The sequence below is a fragment of the Mustela putorius genome, unplaced genomic scaffold (assembly GCF_011764305.1).
Source record: "Mustela putorius furo isolate JIRA1106 unplaced genomic scaffold, ASM1176430v1.1 tig00000095_pilon_pilon_pilon, whole genome shotgun sequence".
Taxonomy (NCBI): domain Eukaryota; kingdom Metazoa; phylum Chordata; class Mammalia; order Carnivora; family Mustelidae; genus Mustela; species Mustela putorius.
Genome location: NW_025421280.1, coordinates 25781084 through 25796468, shown reverse-complemented (window position 1 = coordinate 25796468; position 15385 = coordinate 25781084). Strand labels below are relative to the sequence as shown.

General features: G+C 48.1%; 1 protein-coding gene across 1 annotated transcript in view; it reads right to left on the bottom strand.

Moving 5' to 3' along the window:
- The window catches only part of CDCP1 (CUB domain containing protein 1), a 58979-nt gene that overhangs the window by 20571 nt on the left and 23023 nt on the right, over positions 1–15385 (bottom strand). The window contains exons 2-4 of the mRNA XM_045080926.1: positions 8068–8286; positions 3364–3726; positions 2061–2429 (exon numbers count right to left, since the gene is read on the bottom strand). Coding sequence (XP_044936861.1) covers positions 2061–2429; positions 3364–3726; positions 8068–8286 — 951 coding nt within the window. The remainder of the gene's footprint in view (positions 1–2060; positions 2430–3363; positions 3727–8067; positions 8287–15385) is intronic.

The window sequence follows — 15385 nt, the reverse complement described above, 5'->3', positions numbered from 1 at the left end:
CTTGGACGGTTGTTTCTTCTGCTGGGGACAAAGGGGGACAATCAAGGGGCAAGAAACCCTGGCCTGGGCAGCAGGAGGGAGGCCTCCATTGGCGGACCAGCCGCAGGAGGTTTGCCTCCCTCCACACTCTCACAGGAAGGAAAGGCAGAGGCTCCTAACCAAGGCACTCAATCTCCTGAAGCATCTCCCCACCCCAAACCTTCCTCTTTCTCATTTCAAGGCCAAGAAAGAGCAGAAACAACACATAGAGCCCCTGACGGTGGCAATGAGGGGCACCAACCATCTGGGCCACTCCAGTATGCTGGAACGTGCCAGGCTCTGCCATGAGTGTCCTCCTGGAATTCCTGCCAACCTGCCGTGCGCTTCCGGCCTTGAAGTCCTGGGAGTTTCCAGGACCTCCTGCAAACCTCTTCTGGGTTGTGGTTTGGCTAAAGTCGGTTTAACAATTTGATGAGTTGCGGAAACCAACTGAGCTCTTGTTCCAGGCAATGCAATAAATCGGCATAAACAAAAGACAATCAAATCCCTTGGTCTCCTAAACTCAAACCCACACCATCTCCAGATGTTTACATGGCTGTTTTCAACATTGCGATGATGCAGTTGTGACAGTGGAATCACAAAAATGTGTTGGCCGACACACACGCACTCAGTGATGCCATCTATACGGTTATTGTAAATCAAAAGGCATCTTAGGTCATGCTGGGGCTGCAGCTTCCAGAAAAACCCAGAGGGTATTCCCCAAGCAGCATCCAAGGGCCAGCCCCTGGGGTGGGTCCCACACGGTGGCTTTCCAGATGTTTATCAGCTCTACTGAAATAAACGTCATGTTGCCACTTAACCATTTCTGCCTGGCTCCGTCTACTTCCCGGAGGTAAATACTGATCAAAACAGGCTGAGAATCAGTCCTTTGGGACAGAACTCCTGAGACCATGTCACGGGCTCAAGACAACCAGTCATACCCTTGGTCCTTCATAGACTCCAGCTGATAGGCCCCAGGAACAGCCACTCTGAACTCCTCTCGGACCTTTGGTTTCAATATCTACACTGCCCCCCATGGAGCCAAGTTCAAGGAAGCACTCGCCCTCAGGGGTTGACTTTGTACGTACAGCACCCTGAGGGGGAGCACCTCCGTCTCAGAAGGGGTGCCTCCTTCTGTGTTGCATGCCGGGCACTTTGTCCTAGTCCTGGCCCTGATGCACCTTTTCTGGGTTCACGGCATCTCAGTAAATGTGTGATGTGTGTAAAGGGATGAGCAACCTCGTTCTCATCAACACAGCCGGGGTTCAGAGTGACCCAGAGCACGGGCTCTGGGTTCTGAGGTTTGCTCAGTTCCTGACAAGCTGCGTAACGTCGGGCTAGTTCTAAACGGTCTCTGAACCTCCTGTTTTTTCATGTAATTGGGGATAATTCCTGCCTCCTGTATAAGGTTGTACTAAGGCTTAGCTGAGACTAAGTGGTGTGCTTAGGTCAAGGCTCGGCATGGAGTGTGTGTGCATGGTACGGGACACTTGGCCAATTAAACAGGGTCCACCAGCCGACGGTCCTGGTGCCATTCTGATTCACACGGAGGGTCAAGACAGGTGATCTAGAAAGTAACCTTCTGGGAATGCCTGGGGGGCTCAGTCAGTTAAATGTCCAGTTCTTTCACTCAGGTCACGAGATGGAGCCCCACATCAAGCTCTGTGCTGGGTGTGGTACCTGGTTAAGATTTTCTCATTCCTCCTGACCATCTCCCCACAGCTCATGCTCTCTCTCTCCAAAAAAAAAAAAAAAAAAAAGAAAGTAAAAGTAACCTTCCAACCCCTTTGTTTAAAAAAATAGCCTGCAATTTCCCATTTGCTTCTTACTGTGTTGAAATGGAGACCATGCCGGGCATTCACCCATGAGCCTGTTTCACTGCCTGGCAACACACTTCCTGAAACTCTTCTGAAGTCCAGAGTCCAAATGTGCCCAAAGCCACGGAAGAAAAATAGGAAAGGGACCTCACGCCACGTAGACTACCCAGGAACGAAAGAAGGAGCTGGAGGAGGAGCGGGGAAAGGAAATTGGGGCTCACTTACTGCTTTCATTTTGTGGATGTTGGACCAAAACTTGAAACTGCAGCCGGAGGACCCCTGGGTTTTGGGCATCTTGGTCACAGCCCTGCAGAGAGAGGTTGAAGTTCCCGGCCATGTTCCCGGGCTGCTTGTCCTCCAGCCTGAACACCTCAGGGTTGGTGGTGGAGCCCGGGATGTAGTACTCGACCCGCTCCTCCTTCTTCTCGCAGTTGGAGACGTTGAAGTGGAGGAAGGAGACGCTCGCCCGCAGGTGCGCGGGGATGACAAACTGCCAAGTCATGAGCTCGTCCTCGGGGAAGCCATCTGGGTAGTTGGCAGACATCAGCGTTGCCGAGCCTTCACCCTCAAACACAGATTCTATGATGCACAGTCCTGTCAGGAGTCGGACCCAAACGAGAACAGGAGGCGATTAGACCCTGTCCCAGACCCTAACCCTGCCGGAAAGGCAGTAGGGTAAGGAAGCTGTGAGAGCGACCCTCATCGACTGAACTCTGAGTGTGGTCTTATTACGTCTGGGGTGGGTGACTAAATGTTGAAGGACCGACCCAGCAGGAGGAAAAATCAAAGCCCTAATTTGTAGTGTCTGCCCATTTCCTTGCTGTGAATACTCCCACCAGGGCTGATTTCAAGCCACCAACAGGATATGAATGTGGAGTTTGGAGCAGACAGGCAGTAGTTTGCCCGTCTGTATGGCATTTTGGCCACAGAGGTATGATCGATATCAATAATCTCAAGGGTATGGGTAACAGTCAAATGCAGCAAAATAATTAGGAGGTGATGAGTTTTGAGCATCTAAATGAAGTTATCCTCACTGTAAGTTTATACCGTTTTATTTCTATGAATGGGCTCTGTTTAGCATCAGCTCACAAAATTCCTGAATGTTCAACCACCAGCTGTCATGAACGGGTATGAACTGGCTCCAGCACACCAAGGATACAATTACGGGAAATGTGAAAGGGCTCGAAGATGGGACAAAGGAATCAGCAATGAGGTAATCAAGGGAGGAGGTCTGTAGATCCATCCCACTTCCTGTTTGAAAACAAACCTCAGGGGCACAAAAGACCAAGGAAAGAGAGTGGCCACGTAGTTTGCTTAATGGAGAAGGCTGGGTTCACACCAGGGGATCTGCACCACCTCCAGAAGAGTGGGATCTTCCTTGGAGGAATTCAGGGGGAATCATACAATAGTGCGGACATCTGCTCCAGACCTAGAACAGGGGGTGGGGTTTGTAGGTTTCAGCCTGCGCCAAACTGACGGGCGGGGGGATTGTGGAGTGGGGGGCGGCAGAGATGGAGGGCGCGCTTACGTTTTATAGAAGACCGGTTTGCGATGCTGAAGCCGGAGAAGTTCCGGTTGTGGAACCAGGGCAAGTGTAAGGCCATTTTCACCCCTTCTTGCATTTTGATGCGGGACACCGTGCCGTTGCTGCAGAAGGTCCCGATCTTGACTGTGGTGGCATCAATGCGGCCACTGATGGAGTGAGTGACTCCGTCTGGACAGCTCTCCCCGGGCCCAATCTGCCTCAGGCGAGGGATGGAGAACTGCAGCTCTAGACCAATGCTCTTGTGAGCTTTGACGTCCCAGATGAAGGTTCTGTTGAGGGTGGGCAGCGTCGATATTGAGGGCTGAAGCTGGACATCCCCAAACGGACAGGGGCCTGACATGCAGTCTGAAACACAGTCACAAAAGCAAGTTTGGTCACCAACAGGACCTCTCCTGACCCCTGGAGCAGACGCTGCCTGCCCTCGCCTCCCTTACCAGGCAAAGGCACGATCTCCTGGCCATATGGGTGCTGGAGGGGAAGCTGGGGGGCTGCGGGAAACCCCCTTGGGCCAGAGACCCAACTGAAGGGACCAACTGCATCTCCTCCCCTCCCAGGGTAGGTAGCAGCCCACAGCCAATCACTATTCCCCAAGGTAGGGGTGAAAAACCCTGACGTCCTTGTTTTAAGGGACATAGCCTGGCAATGCCCACATCAGCCTGTGGCTACACTTCAGCTAAAATCACACTTCATTTGCTTCCTCCCTTGGCTCTATGTTCTCACGGCTTCCTCGCTCCAAGGGCACCCTCTGGACAGATGACTGAAGAATCCCTGCATCAGGCTCTGCTTCCAGAGAACCAGACGCAAGATATCTCCTAACGACTGTGTTTTCCAGACTTAGTAAGCCAGATGGGGGCCCTTTGCAATGGAACCTGGACTCTGGGATACCCACGTTCCCCTGGGTCTGAGTTAGTCACAGTCTCATAGTTGTGAAGGCACAGTGCTGAGCTCAGCCTTTTAAGACTGGTTTTTCCATCAATATACCGAGTACTCGGAACTTACAACCCCTTTCACGGCTGGAACCCGGAGGCACAGTTATCATTCTGCCTCGGGGCTGTCATGCTGCTGTTTTACGACCAGTGCCGTTGAATTTTTTTTTTTTTTTTAATAGGCAAACAGCTAATGACATCCTTTGATGTATCTTGTTTCCTCAGCCTTTTGAAACGAAGCAAGAAACATTACTCTTAAGGAGAAAATGAGCCCGTAGAAGAAGTGATAGAAGCCACTCAGAAAAGGGAGACTTTGCTGTGTCTGGTGCAGGGCATCCTAAAGGCGCAGTGGCTTCTGGCCTCTGGAACAGGAACTCTCCCCACCCCTAGTGCCGCTCCAGTGGGGTGTCTGAAAGGACCACCAATGCAAAGTGGGATCACAGGAGAATTTCAGAGCTGGCTAGGACCTCCTGAACTCTCAGTTTTGCAAGGCGGTCCTGGAGTCTGGGTGACAAGCCTGTTTGCAGCGCACGCAATTCCAGGACGAAAGCCCAGGCTTGTGTTTGGTCCACCCGAGTTTTTGCCAACACATCGTGCTGCCTTACCTATGAAACGGGGTGAGATGAAAAGGCAACGAAGGTAGCTAAAGCTAAATTCTGTGTAGAGGTAAAGACAGGAACTATTTTCAGGAGCTCAGTGAAACTCCATTATATCAAGCCATCTCTGGGGCACCTGGATGGCTCAGTCGGTTAAGCATCTGCCTTCAGCTCAGGTTGTGATCCCTGGGTCCTGAGATTGAGTCTCACGTCCCGGCTCCCAGGTCAGCAGGGAGTCTGCTTCTCCCTCTGCCCCTCCCCCCTGCTCATGCTCTCTCTCTCTCAAATGAATAAATAAAATCTCGGGGGAAAAAAAAAAGCCACTCTTCTTAGGGGTTTCCAGCCACACCTCCAATGTGCCCAGGGCCACATGGATTGGCTCCTGCTGGGCTCTCATGGGATCTCTTAACCCTCTTTAGACAGTGAGGGTTTTGTGTTTTGCTTCGTTTTAGCGCCCTGGTACATTTTGATATTAGGTTTGTAAGAATCTTATTACATCAACTATGAAAATTCACTTCTTTCTGTGCTCTAGAACAGGGGTCACCAAATCACAGTTCATGGGACCAGCCCAGCCCAATCCTGGCCACCAAGCATAAACATGTGGGACATCACTGTCCATGTTTCCCTATTTGTGGTTATTTCCTCCTGTCACAGCAGAGCTCAAGCGGTTGGTTTGGAGACAATCTGAGATTTACTATCCAGCCTTTCTCAGAAAAGATTTGCCAGCCCTCCTCTGGAATGGTTTAAATATAAGAACTTATCTTCTCCTTAAAACTTTATAGGATTCTCTATGAAACCATGTCTAACTGACCCAAACCCTGCTTTTTTCCATCTTGGACACGGTTTCCAAACTTCTCCTTGGTTATTTATTTATTTAGATCTCCTAACTTCATCGGAGTCAATCTGGCTCATTGCATTTGTCCCCCAAATTAGTCCTTTTATTCATATTTTCACACTTATTTTCATAATGTTTTGCATAGCCTATTTTAGAGATCGTCTCTGTAAATGTCATTCAGTCAACATTTATCCTTTCAATGCTGTGTATCTGTATGTTCTCTTTCTTTTTTTTCCGGGGGAATAGTCAGAGATTTGTCTATTTAATTAGTCTTTATAGAGAACAGTGCCTTAGCTTGAGTTATCAGATGCAGTTGTTTTTGTTTTTTTTAAAGGCTTTATTTATTTGACAGAGAGAGAGAGAGATCACAAATAGGCAGAGGGGCAGGCAGAGAGAGAGGGGGAAGCAGGCTCCCTACTGAGCAGAGAGCCCAATGTGGGGTTCTATCGCAGGACCCTGAGATCATGACCTGAGCTGAAGGCAGAGGCTTTAACCACTGAGCCACCCAGGCACCCCTATCAGATGCAGTTTTTTTTTTTAATTTTTTTAAATGTAAAAAAAATTTTTATTTTATTTTTTAAAGCAATTTTTTTTAAAAAAAATTATTTATTTATTTGACAGAGAGAAATCACAAGTAGATGGAGAGGCAGGCAGAGAGAGAGGGAAGCAGGCTCCCCGCCGAGCAGAGACCCCGATGTGGGACTCGATCCCAGGACCCTGAGATCATGACCCGAGCCAAAGGCAGCGGCTTAACCCACTGAGCCACCCAGGCGCCCCGTAAAAAAATTTTTTAAAAAGATTTTATTTATTTATTTGAGAGAGAGACAGTGAGAGAGAGCATGAGTGAGGAGAAGGTCAGAAAGAGATGCAGACTCCCCGTGGAGCTGGGAGCCTGATGCTGGGATTCGATCCCAGGACTCCAGGATTATGACCTGAGCCGAAGGCAGTCGTCCAACCAGGTGAGCCACCCAGGCGTCCCCAGATGTAGATTTAAAGCTGCTGGTAAGTACTTTAATTTCTCTGTCTTTATTTTTAAAGATTTTATTTATTTGAGGCTCCCCACTGAGCAGGGAGCCTGCCACGGGGCTGCATCTAGGATCAGACACTTAACTGACTGACTCTAGGACTCTAGGATCAGACACTTAACGGACGGAGCCACCTAGACGCCCTCCTTTCGGTTTTCTGAACTTCTTCCCAAGGTTTATTTTACTCCCTTTTCTTGCTTATCTATTGTCTGATTTATTTATTTTCAATGAAAAGCAAAATAAATTTTCTGAGTATGGCTTTGATGGGATCCCAAATCATGTTCTCCTTGATCCTACTACATCTAGGCTACTAGTCGGCATGCCCACCTTAAAGCAATTAGGAAGTTCTACATTTAATTCTCTCTGCCTGGTGCTTATATCTTGTGTCAATCTCCTTCCCATCCCAAGTTCAAATGATGAAGAATAACAAGAGTCCCACATAGCTGCAGTTTTTACCTTCTGTGTCAAACATGTTTAGGCCATTAGTTTATCTCACCCTCAAAAGAGCCCTGCTGGTTGGTACATTGACTCTTATTTTATAGAAGAAAACACCGAATCACAAAACAGTTAAGTGACTCATTTAAAGCCACGTGATGAGCTCACATGATCAGAAGCCTGAAGCTTGAAGCCAGACCCAGCTCCCTTAGCCTCAAAGCTGCTGTTTTCCCCACTGTGCCTCTTGGACCCACCTCCGCAGCCTTATGTACCCAGCTATCCAATTTCTTTCCCTTCCTTCCTCCCTTCTTTCCTTTCTTTCTTTTAAGATTTTTACAGTAACCTCTATACCCAATGTGGGACTCGACCCTACAATCCCAAGATCAAGAGTCTCGAACTCCATCGATGGGCCACCCAGGGGTCCCTCCAATTTCTTTGCCTTCCCGCTCCCTTGCTTTCTGCTCCTTGTCAGCAAAATTTTAGCTTAGAATTTAATTAGTTTAAATCTGAATTAAATTAGCTTTCAAGCTTTAGTTCAAACACTTTAAACTTAGCACATCTGCTGGAGCATTCCAGACCTGAAGGAAGATCTATAGCTCTGTCAAGAAACAGTGTGGCACAATGCTCTGCAGAGCACTTGGGTTCTTGCCCTGCTTCTACTTAATAGCTATGCTATCTTAGGCAAGTCAAGGTCTTTGTGAGTTTCTCCTAGAGCTATTTTGGAGCTTCAACAATGTAACCTGTGTAAAGGGCTGAGAACCACCAGCAGCCACATTACAGCTAAAAAGTGTGAGTTTCAGCATTAGAGGCATTTCCCCCGTCCCCAAAACAGTGGCAGGGAGGCCAAACATTGGTGAGTGTGTACTTACCAATATTCTTCTGGATCTCAATGACAAAGTGCTTCTCTGGGTCATGGCAGGTGAAGAAAAAGACCTCTTTTTCTCCAGATTTGATGGTCAATGAGGTTTTATGTTTTTTAGAACTACTGATGTAACAGGGCTTCAGTGGCGGGGGTCCCAGGGGTGAGGTCCCAGGCTTTATGAAAACCGTAATGCCACTTCCGTGCGGCAGGGCAATCTCAGAAACTCCTGGAGGAGGAAAGAAAAATGGAGTGAGCAGGATGACTTATTTAGGTCTCCCAAATTGCTGCTGTCCCCTTCCGATGGTGCAGGAAGTATGCTCTCTTTGACATCTTTGTTCCCTCCCTCCAGATCTGAGAAGGGGTGCGGGGGGTGATGTAACATGACAGTGATGTCCTTACCAACGAGAAAGAAGATGCCGGTTGCTGATGGGGTATGGACACGCGTCTCGTTTGCTTGATGAATTTTTCTAAAACTTAAAAACACTAGACCACAGCCTAGATGTTTCGAGCAGTATGTGTTCATACCCCATCTGTGCAGCATTACATAGTGATCAGAGGAACTGCCACACCCTGTCTCCATATTGACTGTAGACCAAAGTCCACGTACAGAAACTGTCTTCCTCTCCGGGGACGTCTTTGTTTGCAAAGAGCTGCTGTCTCCCGATCCGAGCGCTTCACAGGCCCAGTATATATACACACGCAATAGTGGAGGCCAGGGAAAATTTTTTCAAAAAGAATTTATTTATTTATTTGAAAGAGAGAGAGCTGGCATGAGTAGGGGGGGGCAAGGGAGAGGGAGAAGCAGGCTCCCCACTGAGCAGGGAGTCCCATGTGGGGCTCTATCCAAGGACCCTGAGATCATGACCTGAGCCGAAGACAGATGCTTAACCAATTGGGCCACCCAGGTGCCCCTAACAATGTATTTTTTAAAATCAACTTTATTGAGATATAATTTATATACATTAAAAAGGGCCCACTCATTTTAAGTGTCTTTTCTTTTTCATTTTAAGTGTTTTAACAAACGTATGTACACATGACCACCACAACAGTCAAGGTATAAAAAATCTTCATCCCTTCTAGATGTTCCTTTAATGTCCCTTTATAGTCAACCTCAGCTTCTGGTCCCAGAGAACTCTCCATTGCCTGATCCAGACCTTCATTTAAACAGAATCCTACAGCATGTTCTCTTTTGTACCTTGTTACTTTGCTCAACGTGGTTGGGAGTTTACTCCGTGTTCGTGTTCCCGCAGGGATTCATAATGTGTTTCTTTTTATTGCTGAGTGATATTCTGTTGCCTGTATCAACTCCTGTTTATCTATCCACACACTTGTTGAGGGACATTTGAGTGCTTTCCAGTTTTTTTATTTTTAAAGATTCTATTTATTCATTTGACACAGAGAGAGAAGGAGGCAGAGGGAGCACAAGCAGGGGGAGAGGCAGAGCGAGAGGGAGATGCAGATTCCCCGGTGAGCAGGGAGCCAGAAGTGGGGCTCGATCCCAGGATCCTGGAATCATGACCTGAGCCAAAGGCAGACGCTTAACCATCTGAGCCATCCAGATGCCTCTGTTTTCCAGTTATTTGTTTTTTTTTTTTTTTTTTTAAGATTTTATTTATTTATTTGACAGAGATCACAAGTAGGCAGAGAGGCAGGCAGAGAGAGAGAGGAGAAAGCAGGCTCCCTGCAGAGCAGAGAGCCCGATGTGGGGCTCGATCCCAGGACCCTGGGATTATGACCTGAGCTGAAGGCAGAGGCTTTAACCCACTGAGCCACCCAGGCGCCCCTGCCTTCCAGTTTTTGACCAGCCACGTGTTTTCATTTGATCAAAACTGCTGGCTGCCATGAGATTTGTGTGTTTTTCCTCCCACAGGAAGGTATGAGTGCACTGTGTTTCCTAGGCTAGCCGCTGTGTGTGATACATGTTGGGACTTTTGTCAACCTCCTCTGGCACCTCTCCCCTACCTTGTTCACTCTGCTCTAGGCTGGCCAGCCGCAGCTCTTTTTACAGTAGTGGAAATTGAACCCTCAATCTGTGATAATAAACTGCAAACATCTTCTCCGTTTTATCAGGAAGACCTTTACCCTCTTTGAGCCTCTGTTCCTTCATTTGTAAAGTGAGGGGGTTGGGCTAGAATAATTCTACGTTTCTGGCCAGCTCCGAGTCTATGATCATTGGTACCTAAGGAAGAAGTGACTTTGCCACTTTGTCAGCATTCCTGACTACAGCCCGGCCGCCACACATGGCTTGGAATGCTGGCGCCCCAGCTCAGCTGCCTTCCCAACTTGGCTTTCAAGTCGGCTTAAGTTTGCATTTTTTGGAGCAAAATGTCTAAATCTCTCCAACTTCAGCTTGTACCCTCACTCTCTGGTTTGGTTACTGTGTTTGGGCCTCCTTTGTCTTCTTGAATACACTACCCTCTTTCACATCCCCAGGGCCTTTGCACATGCTGGTTCTGATTTCTAAAAACGCTCTTTCTCTAGCAACAGCTGGGTTCTTTTTGGTATTCCTGTCTCAGCTGAAAGGTCACCTCAGAGCAGCCTTCCCTGATCAGCTCCCTAAATAGTTCCCTTCACCTCCCATTCCCAGTCTTTCTGCTTTTTGTCCTTCCCTGCTCTATTCTTTTTTTTAAAAAGATTTTATTTATTTATTTGATAGAGAGACAGCAAGAGAAGGAACACAAGCAGGGGGAGTGGGGGAGGGAGAAGCAGGCTTCCCGCTGAGCAGTGAGCCTATTGTGGAGCTCGATCCCAGGACCCCAGGATCATGACCTGAGCCGGAGGCAGACGCTTAACCGCTGAGCCATCCAGGCGCCCCTGTTGAGGTCTTTGACTGAGACCACTGTGTTACGTGTTCATTTGTTCTTGCTGCCCATGATCAGAATGTGAGCACCTGCCTACCTTATGACAACAGGAATTGCTCTGCCTTTTTCCTTGGTAGGTTCAGGATCTAGGCAGTGCTGAAAGCCTATGTGGAAGCAGAAGGCAGGAGCCTCTCAGGGACTCCCGTGAAAACTCTCATCTCCATATTCTTGCCTGGCTGTCTTTGGAAGTATCTCACAGACATACCATCACCCCTGGATTTCAGTCTGGGCTAATCAATCTTGGTGGGAACCCGGGGCTCTGAGCTTCTTAATTAACAGTTTCAGAGAGAGAGAAGACACTCTCTGAGGCAGAAGCTTATTTACTCCAGTGCTTCATCTTCAAGCAGCGTAGCCATGTAAAATCTTCAGAGAGAGAGAGAGAGAGAGAGAGAGAGAGAGCGCATGTGCTGGAGGCCCAGGGGTTCTTGAAGACATCAGATTAAAATGAAGCTAGACCTGTGTTCAGAAACCCAGTTATCAGACTGATATCCCAGTTATCAGACTGATATCCAAGTGGTGTATGCTAACCTTGTGCTCTTTTCCTGAAATCATCAAAGGGTCTTACCACGCTATTGGCAAAAAATTCTTGGAACACCCAGTTTTGGAAAGCGTGGTATGCGCCTTTGTGGCCTCCAATTCCGGGTCTCCGGCGGGGCTAGGTCACTGTCACAGTAAGTGGCATCGCCTCAGGACTGTAGCCGGGCTAGTGAGGTTGCCCGTTTCTTCTCTACTCTTTTTTTTTTTTTTTTTAAGATTTTATTTATTCATTTGAGAGACAGAGAGACAGAGAGAGCACAAGCAGGGGGAGAGGCAGAGGAAGAGGGAGAAGCAGACTCCTGGCTGAGCTGGGAGCCCTATGTGGGGCTTGATCCCAGGACACAGGGATCATGACCTGAGCCTCCCAGATGCTCCTGCTTATTGTTATTTTAATAAAGTGTTAGATCCGAAGCAGATCAGCAGTTGTCTGCCCAGGGAGGTGGGGGCAGGGGTTGGAGCCTTTGTAGGACCCGAGAACCATTCTGAATCTTGACCATGGAGGGGATTATACATTGTATCCAGATGCCAAAATTCATCGCCTACACACTTAAAATTGGTGAAGTTGATTATATGTAAGTTATGCCTTAATAAACAAAAAAGAGGGAAAAACTTGTGTTAGGAAGATTGTGTTTCTGCACAAAGCAGGCACTTAATAAATGAAACAAAGAGTAGTCACGAGCATAGTTAAAATATGGTTTAATAATATTTTGGGGTGGGTCTTGTTTCTCTCATAGTATGGGTAATATTTTCAAATATCTTTAAATGAGATTTCGGGAACAAGGCTAATCTCGCCACGATGCCTCCCCCCAGCTTTTCCCTCGTGCTTGGAGGCAGGTTGGTACCTACAACTAATTCTGGGTATGTGACAATCTGTTCTACAGCAAAGAAAAATGGATGATCCTTTTTAGAAAAAAAAGTTTTTGTTTTAGAATCTTGGAAATCCTGTATTCATTCCATAAACAGTGGGTTCATAATATGTTCTAGGGGACCAGACCTGGAGCAAATGATTTAACAGCAAAAACCGCTGGAGTCCCTGCCTCCAGGTAGTTAATAGTCCAGACCAGGGGATCCTTTTTGTTTTTTGTTTTTAAGATTTATTTATTTATTTATTTGCTTGAAAGAGAGAGAGCAGGGGAGGGGCAGAAGGAGAGAGAGAGAGAGAGAGAGAGAGAGAACCCCAAGCAGATTCCCTACTGAGCATAGAGCCCCACACGAGGCTTGATCCCACGACCCTGGGCTGAAATAAAGAGTTAGATGCTCAACTGACTGAGCCACCCAGGTGCCCCCGTTTCTAAATGGTCTCTGGAGGGCTTCAAGAAAGATGAAGTCCTGAGGTCCGGAACGCCCACCCTGGGACCTGGGAATCTGTATTGGAAACACTTTGTTTTGTCTGGGCTGGGAGGTAGGGATTCACTTTTACTATTTTTTCCCATATGGAAAGCCAACTGTCCCAACTTGTTATTGAATACCCCAATCCTTCCTCCACGCATCGCTAATGTTAACTGGTATTTATATTTTTTATTTTGGATCGAAATAACCCAGATTTTCATTCTAACTTGTTTTGCAAATCAAGAAGATGAAACGTTGAAAGGGAGCAACGGCTCACTTCAGATGAGCGTACTTTTATCATCTCACCGTGTTCCCTCTTGTTCTGCCTTCCTGGCGGCCAGCCCAGCACATTCCGCTGCCCAGCCACGGTTCATAGCTCTCCTTCAGTACCTGGGACTGGAGAATCCCCACTCTCTTCCCAGCACATCACCCAGAGAAAACACATGCGCAGTAAAGCCCAGGCTCAGCAACTTTTATAAATCAGTAAAGATCGATTTGCCTGATGTTTCCTGGGGTCACAGTCAAGGACACATCTCGCATAGGACTGCTCTCCTCATCCTCAATGATGCATATATTTGCATAGATTAGCAGAGGGGTCAGTTGGGGAGTGAGAGGCTAATTATCCCACCATGGACATACTTGGATTCTGGACTCCCCTTCCCCACCTTGCCCCAGCTCTACCACTCAGTAGCAGAGAGACCCTCATTGCTTGAGTAAAATAACTTACAACTCATCACAGAGGCTCCGAGCGTCAGAAAGACATGTTGCTTGCACATTTTCCTCTTCTACACTCACCATGATTAATCATACCCTGAAACTGGAAATCCCAACACTGGAATAAATCTCCGCTGCCCACTACCACCACGGCCACCCCCCACGGGGTCAGCTTAACAAATGCACTGTTAAAGAAAGTGGTTGGGTGTTTTCTCCTTCAGCATCTCTTGCTTTTGCCTCCCGAGGAGTCTGGTATTCCTCTGGTGTCATATTTTGGAAGATCAATTACCCGGGTTCACAGAAACTCAGACAACGCTCCAGATTCTAGTGTGATTTCGAGGTCTTCCAGGGGGAAAGAAATCCAAGCCAAGCCTCGCGGAAGCAGCGCGTGGGCTCCTGGGCTCTGTGGGCTCGGGCAGGCTCCCAGGCTCTGAGCTGCTGCTCATGAATCACATTTCTCTTCTTCACTCTCCTGCCTTCCGACCTTTCCTTATTAGGACAACTTTGCTAGTTTCTGCCTCACCAGTGGCTTCTCAGGCGGGAATTTCCAATTGTTTTAATCACCATTCATTATTCACCATTCATTAATCACCGGATCACAGGATATCCTACACACGTCCCTATTATTTCTTCTCCCTGTCATGCTATTTCTTTTCAAGGGAAGCACACGCAAGGAAAAGAAACTCAAAGAAGGGGATTCTACCAGACACGCACTAGGCAAGTTATCTGGCCCCGGTTTGCCAAGTAAAGTTCAAAAGACCGACACACAGTGATTCAAACATTCTTAGATGGGCCAGAACCAGCTGCCTCGATTCTGGGTGTGGTTCCCTGGGGGGCTTGGCTTCCAGTTACTCTCCATCCACCAAAGACGGACCAAGCAGCTTCCAGCAGGACCTGGGCCCAGCCTGGACACCAGGAGACGTTTATTAAGATGAATAATGCTCTGCAGGAGAGCCCAGGATGTCTCGGGAGACGGAACGCAGGAGCCAAGTGGTATAATCGTGAATCAGCGCTGCTGATCTAGTCACAGCCTGCGTGGGAGTCAGATTCCAAAGCAAATCTATACGGGGAAGAAGTCCTGGCCAAAACAGCCCCGTCCTTTCTTAGGAAGAGGTCTCACTGCACGTCAACATCCCTCTCTCAAGTCCACCGGCCAAGGCTGCCGTTGCTCATCCGTGGAGTGGATCCCTGCATTTCGGGTTAAGCACCAAAGTAGTGATTGGATTTTAGGCGCCAGGTTTGCAAAAATACGTTTTGTTAAATTCTGGGTGATCCTTCAGAGCATGGGATGCTCAGACCATGAGAGCCCGAGGAAGTGACACGAGAGGGGACGGTGCTTCAGCGGTCAATGTCACAGCCACCCTGGGGGGACACTCACAACGCTTGTATGAGCTCTCCTGCTTTTAGTCCCTGCGGGAAGTGGTTGCTGTACTTGTGTAAGCTGAGTAGTACATTTGCCTGTCTGCCCACCAGACGCCACCTGAGAGTCAGCGACTTGAAGACACCAAGGAGGGTTGAGGTACTCTAAGACACAGAGGGTCCGCTATTAACTGTCTAGGGGTGGTGGTCAAGGAAGGCTTCACATAGGAGGCATAACTTAAGACGGGTCTTGAAAAACAGATAGGAGTTTGCCAGCCGGGGCTAGTGAGATGCGTGTTAGGAAGGCTAGGTGGAGGGAACAGCAGGTGCAAAGTACAGAGGTATTGATGAAAGTGGCTCCCCGTGGAGCCACTCCATGGAGTTGCTTTGGCTAGAAGGCAAGGAACATGTGCTAAAAGAGTCTAGAGACAGAGGCAGGGGGCGGGCTGGGAAGGGGCATGGTCGTGGCCATGGCGTTTGGCTCCCTACTCCAGGAACCAGCATAACTTAGCAGCTTTGCATAAT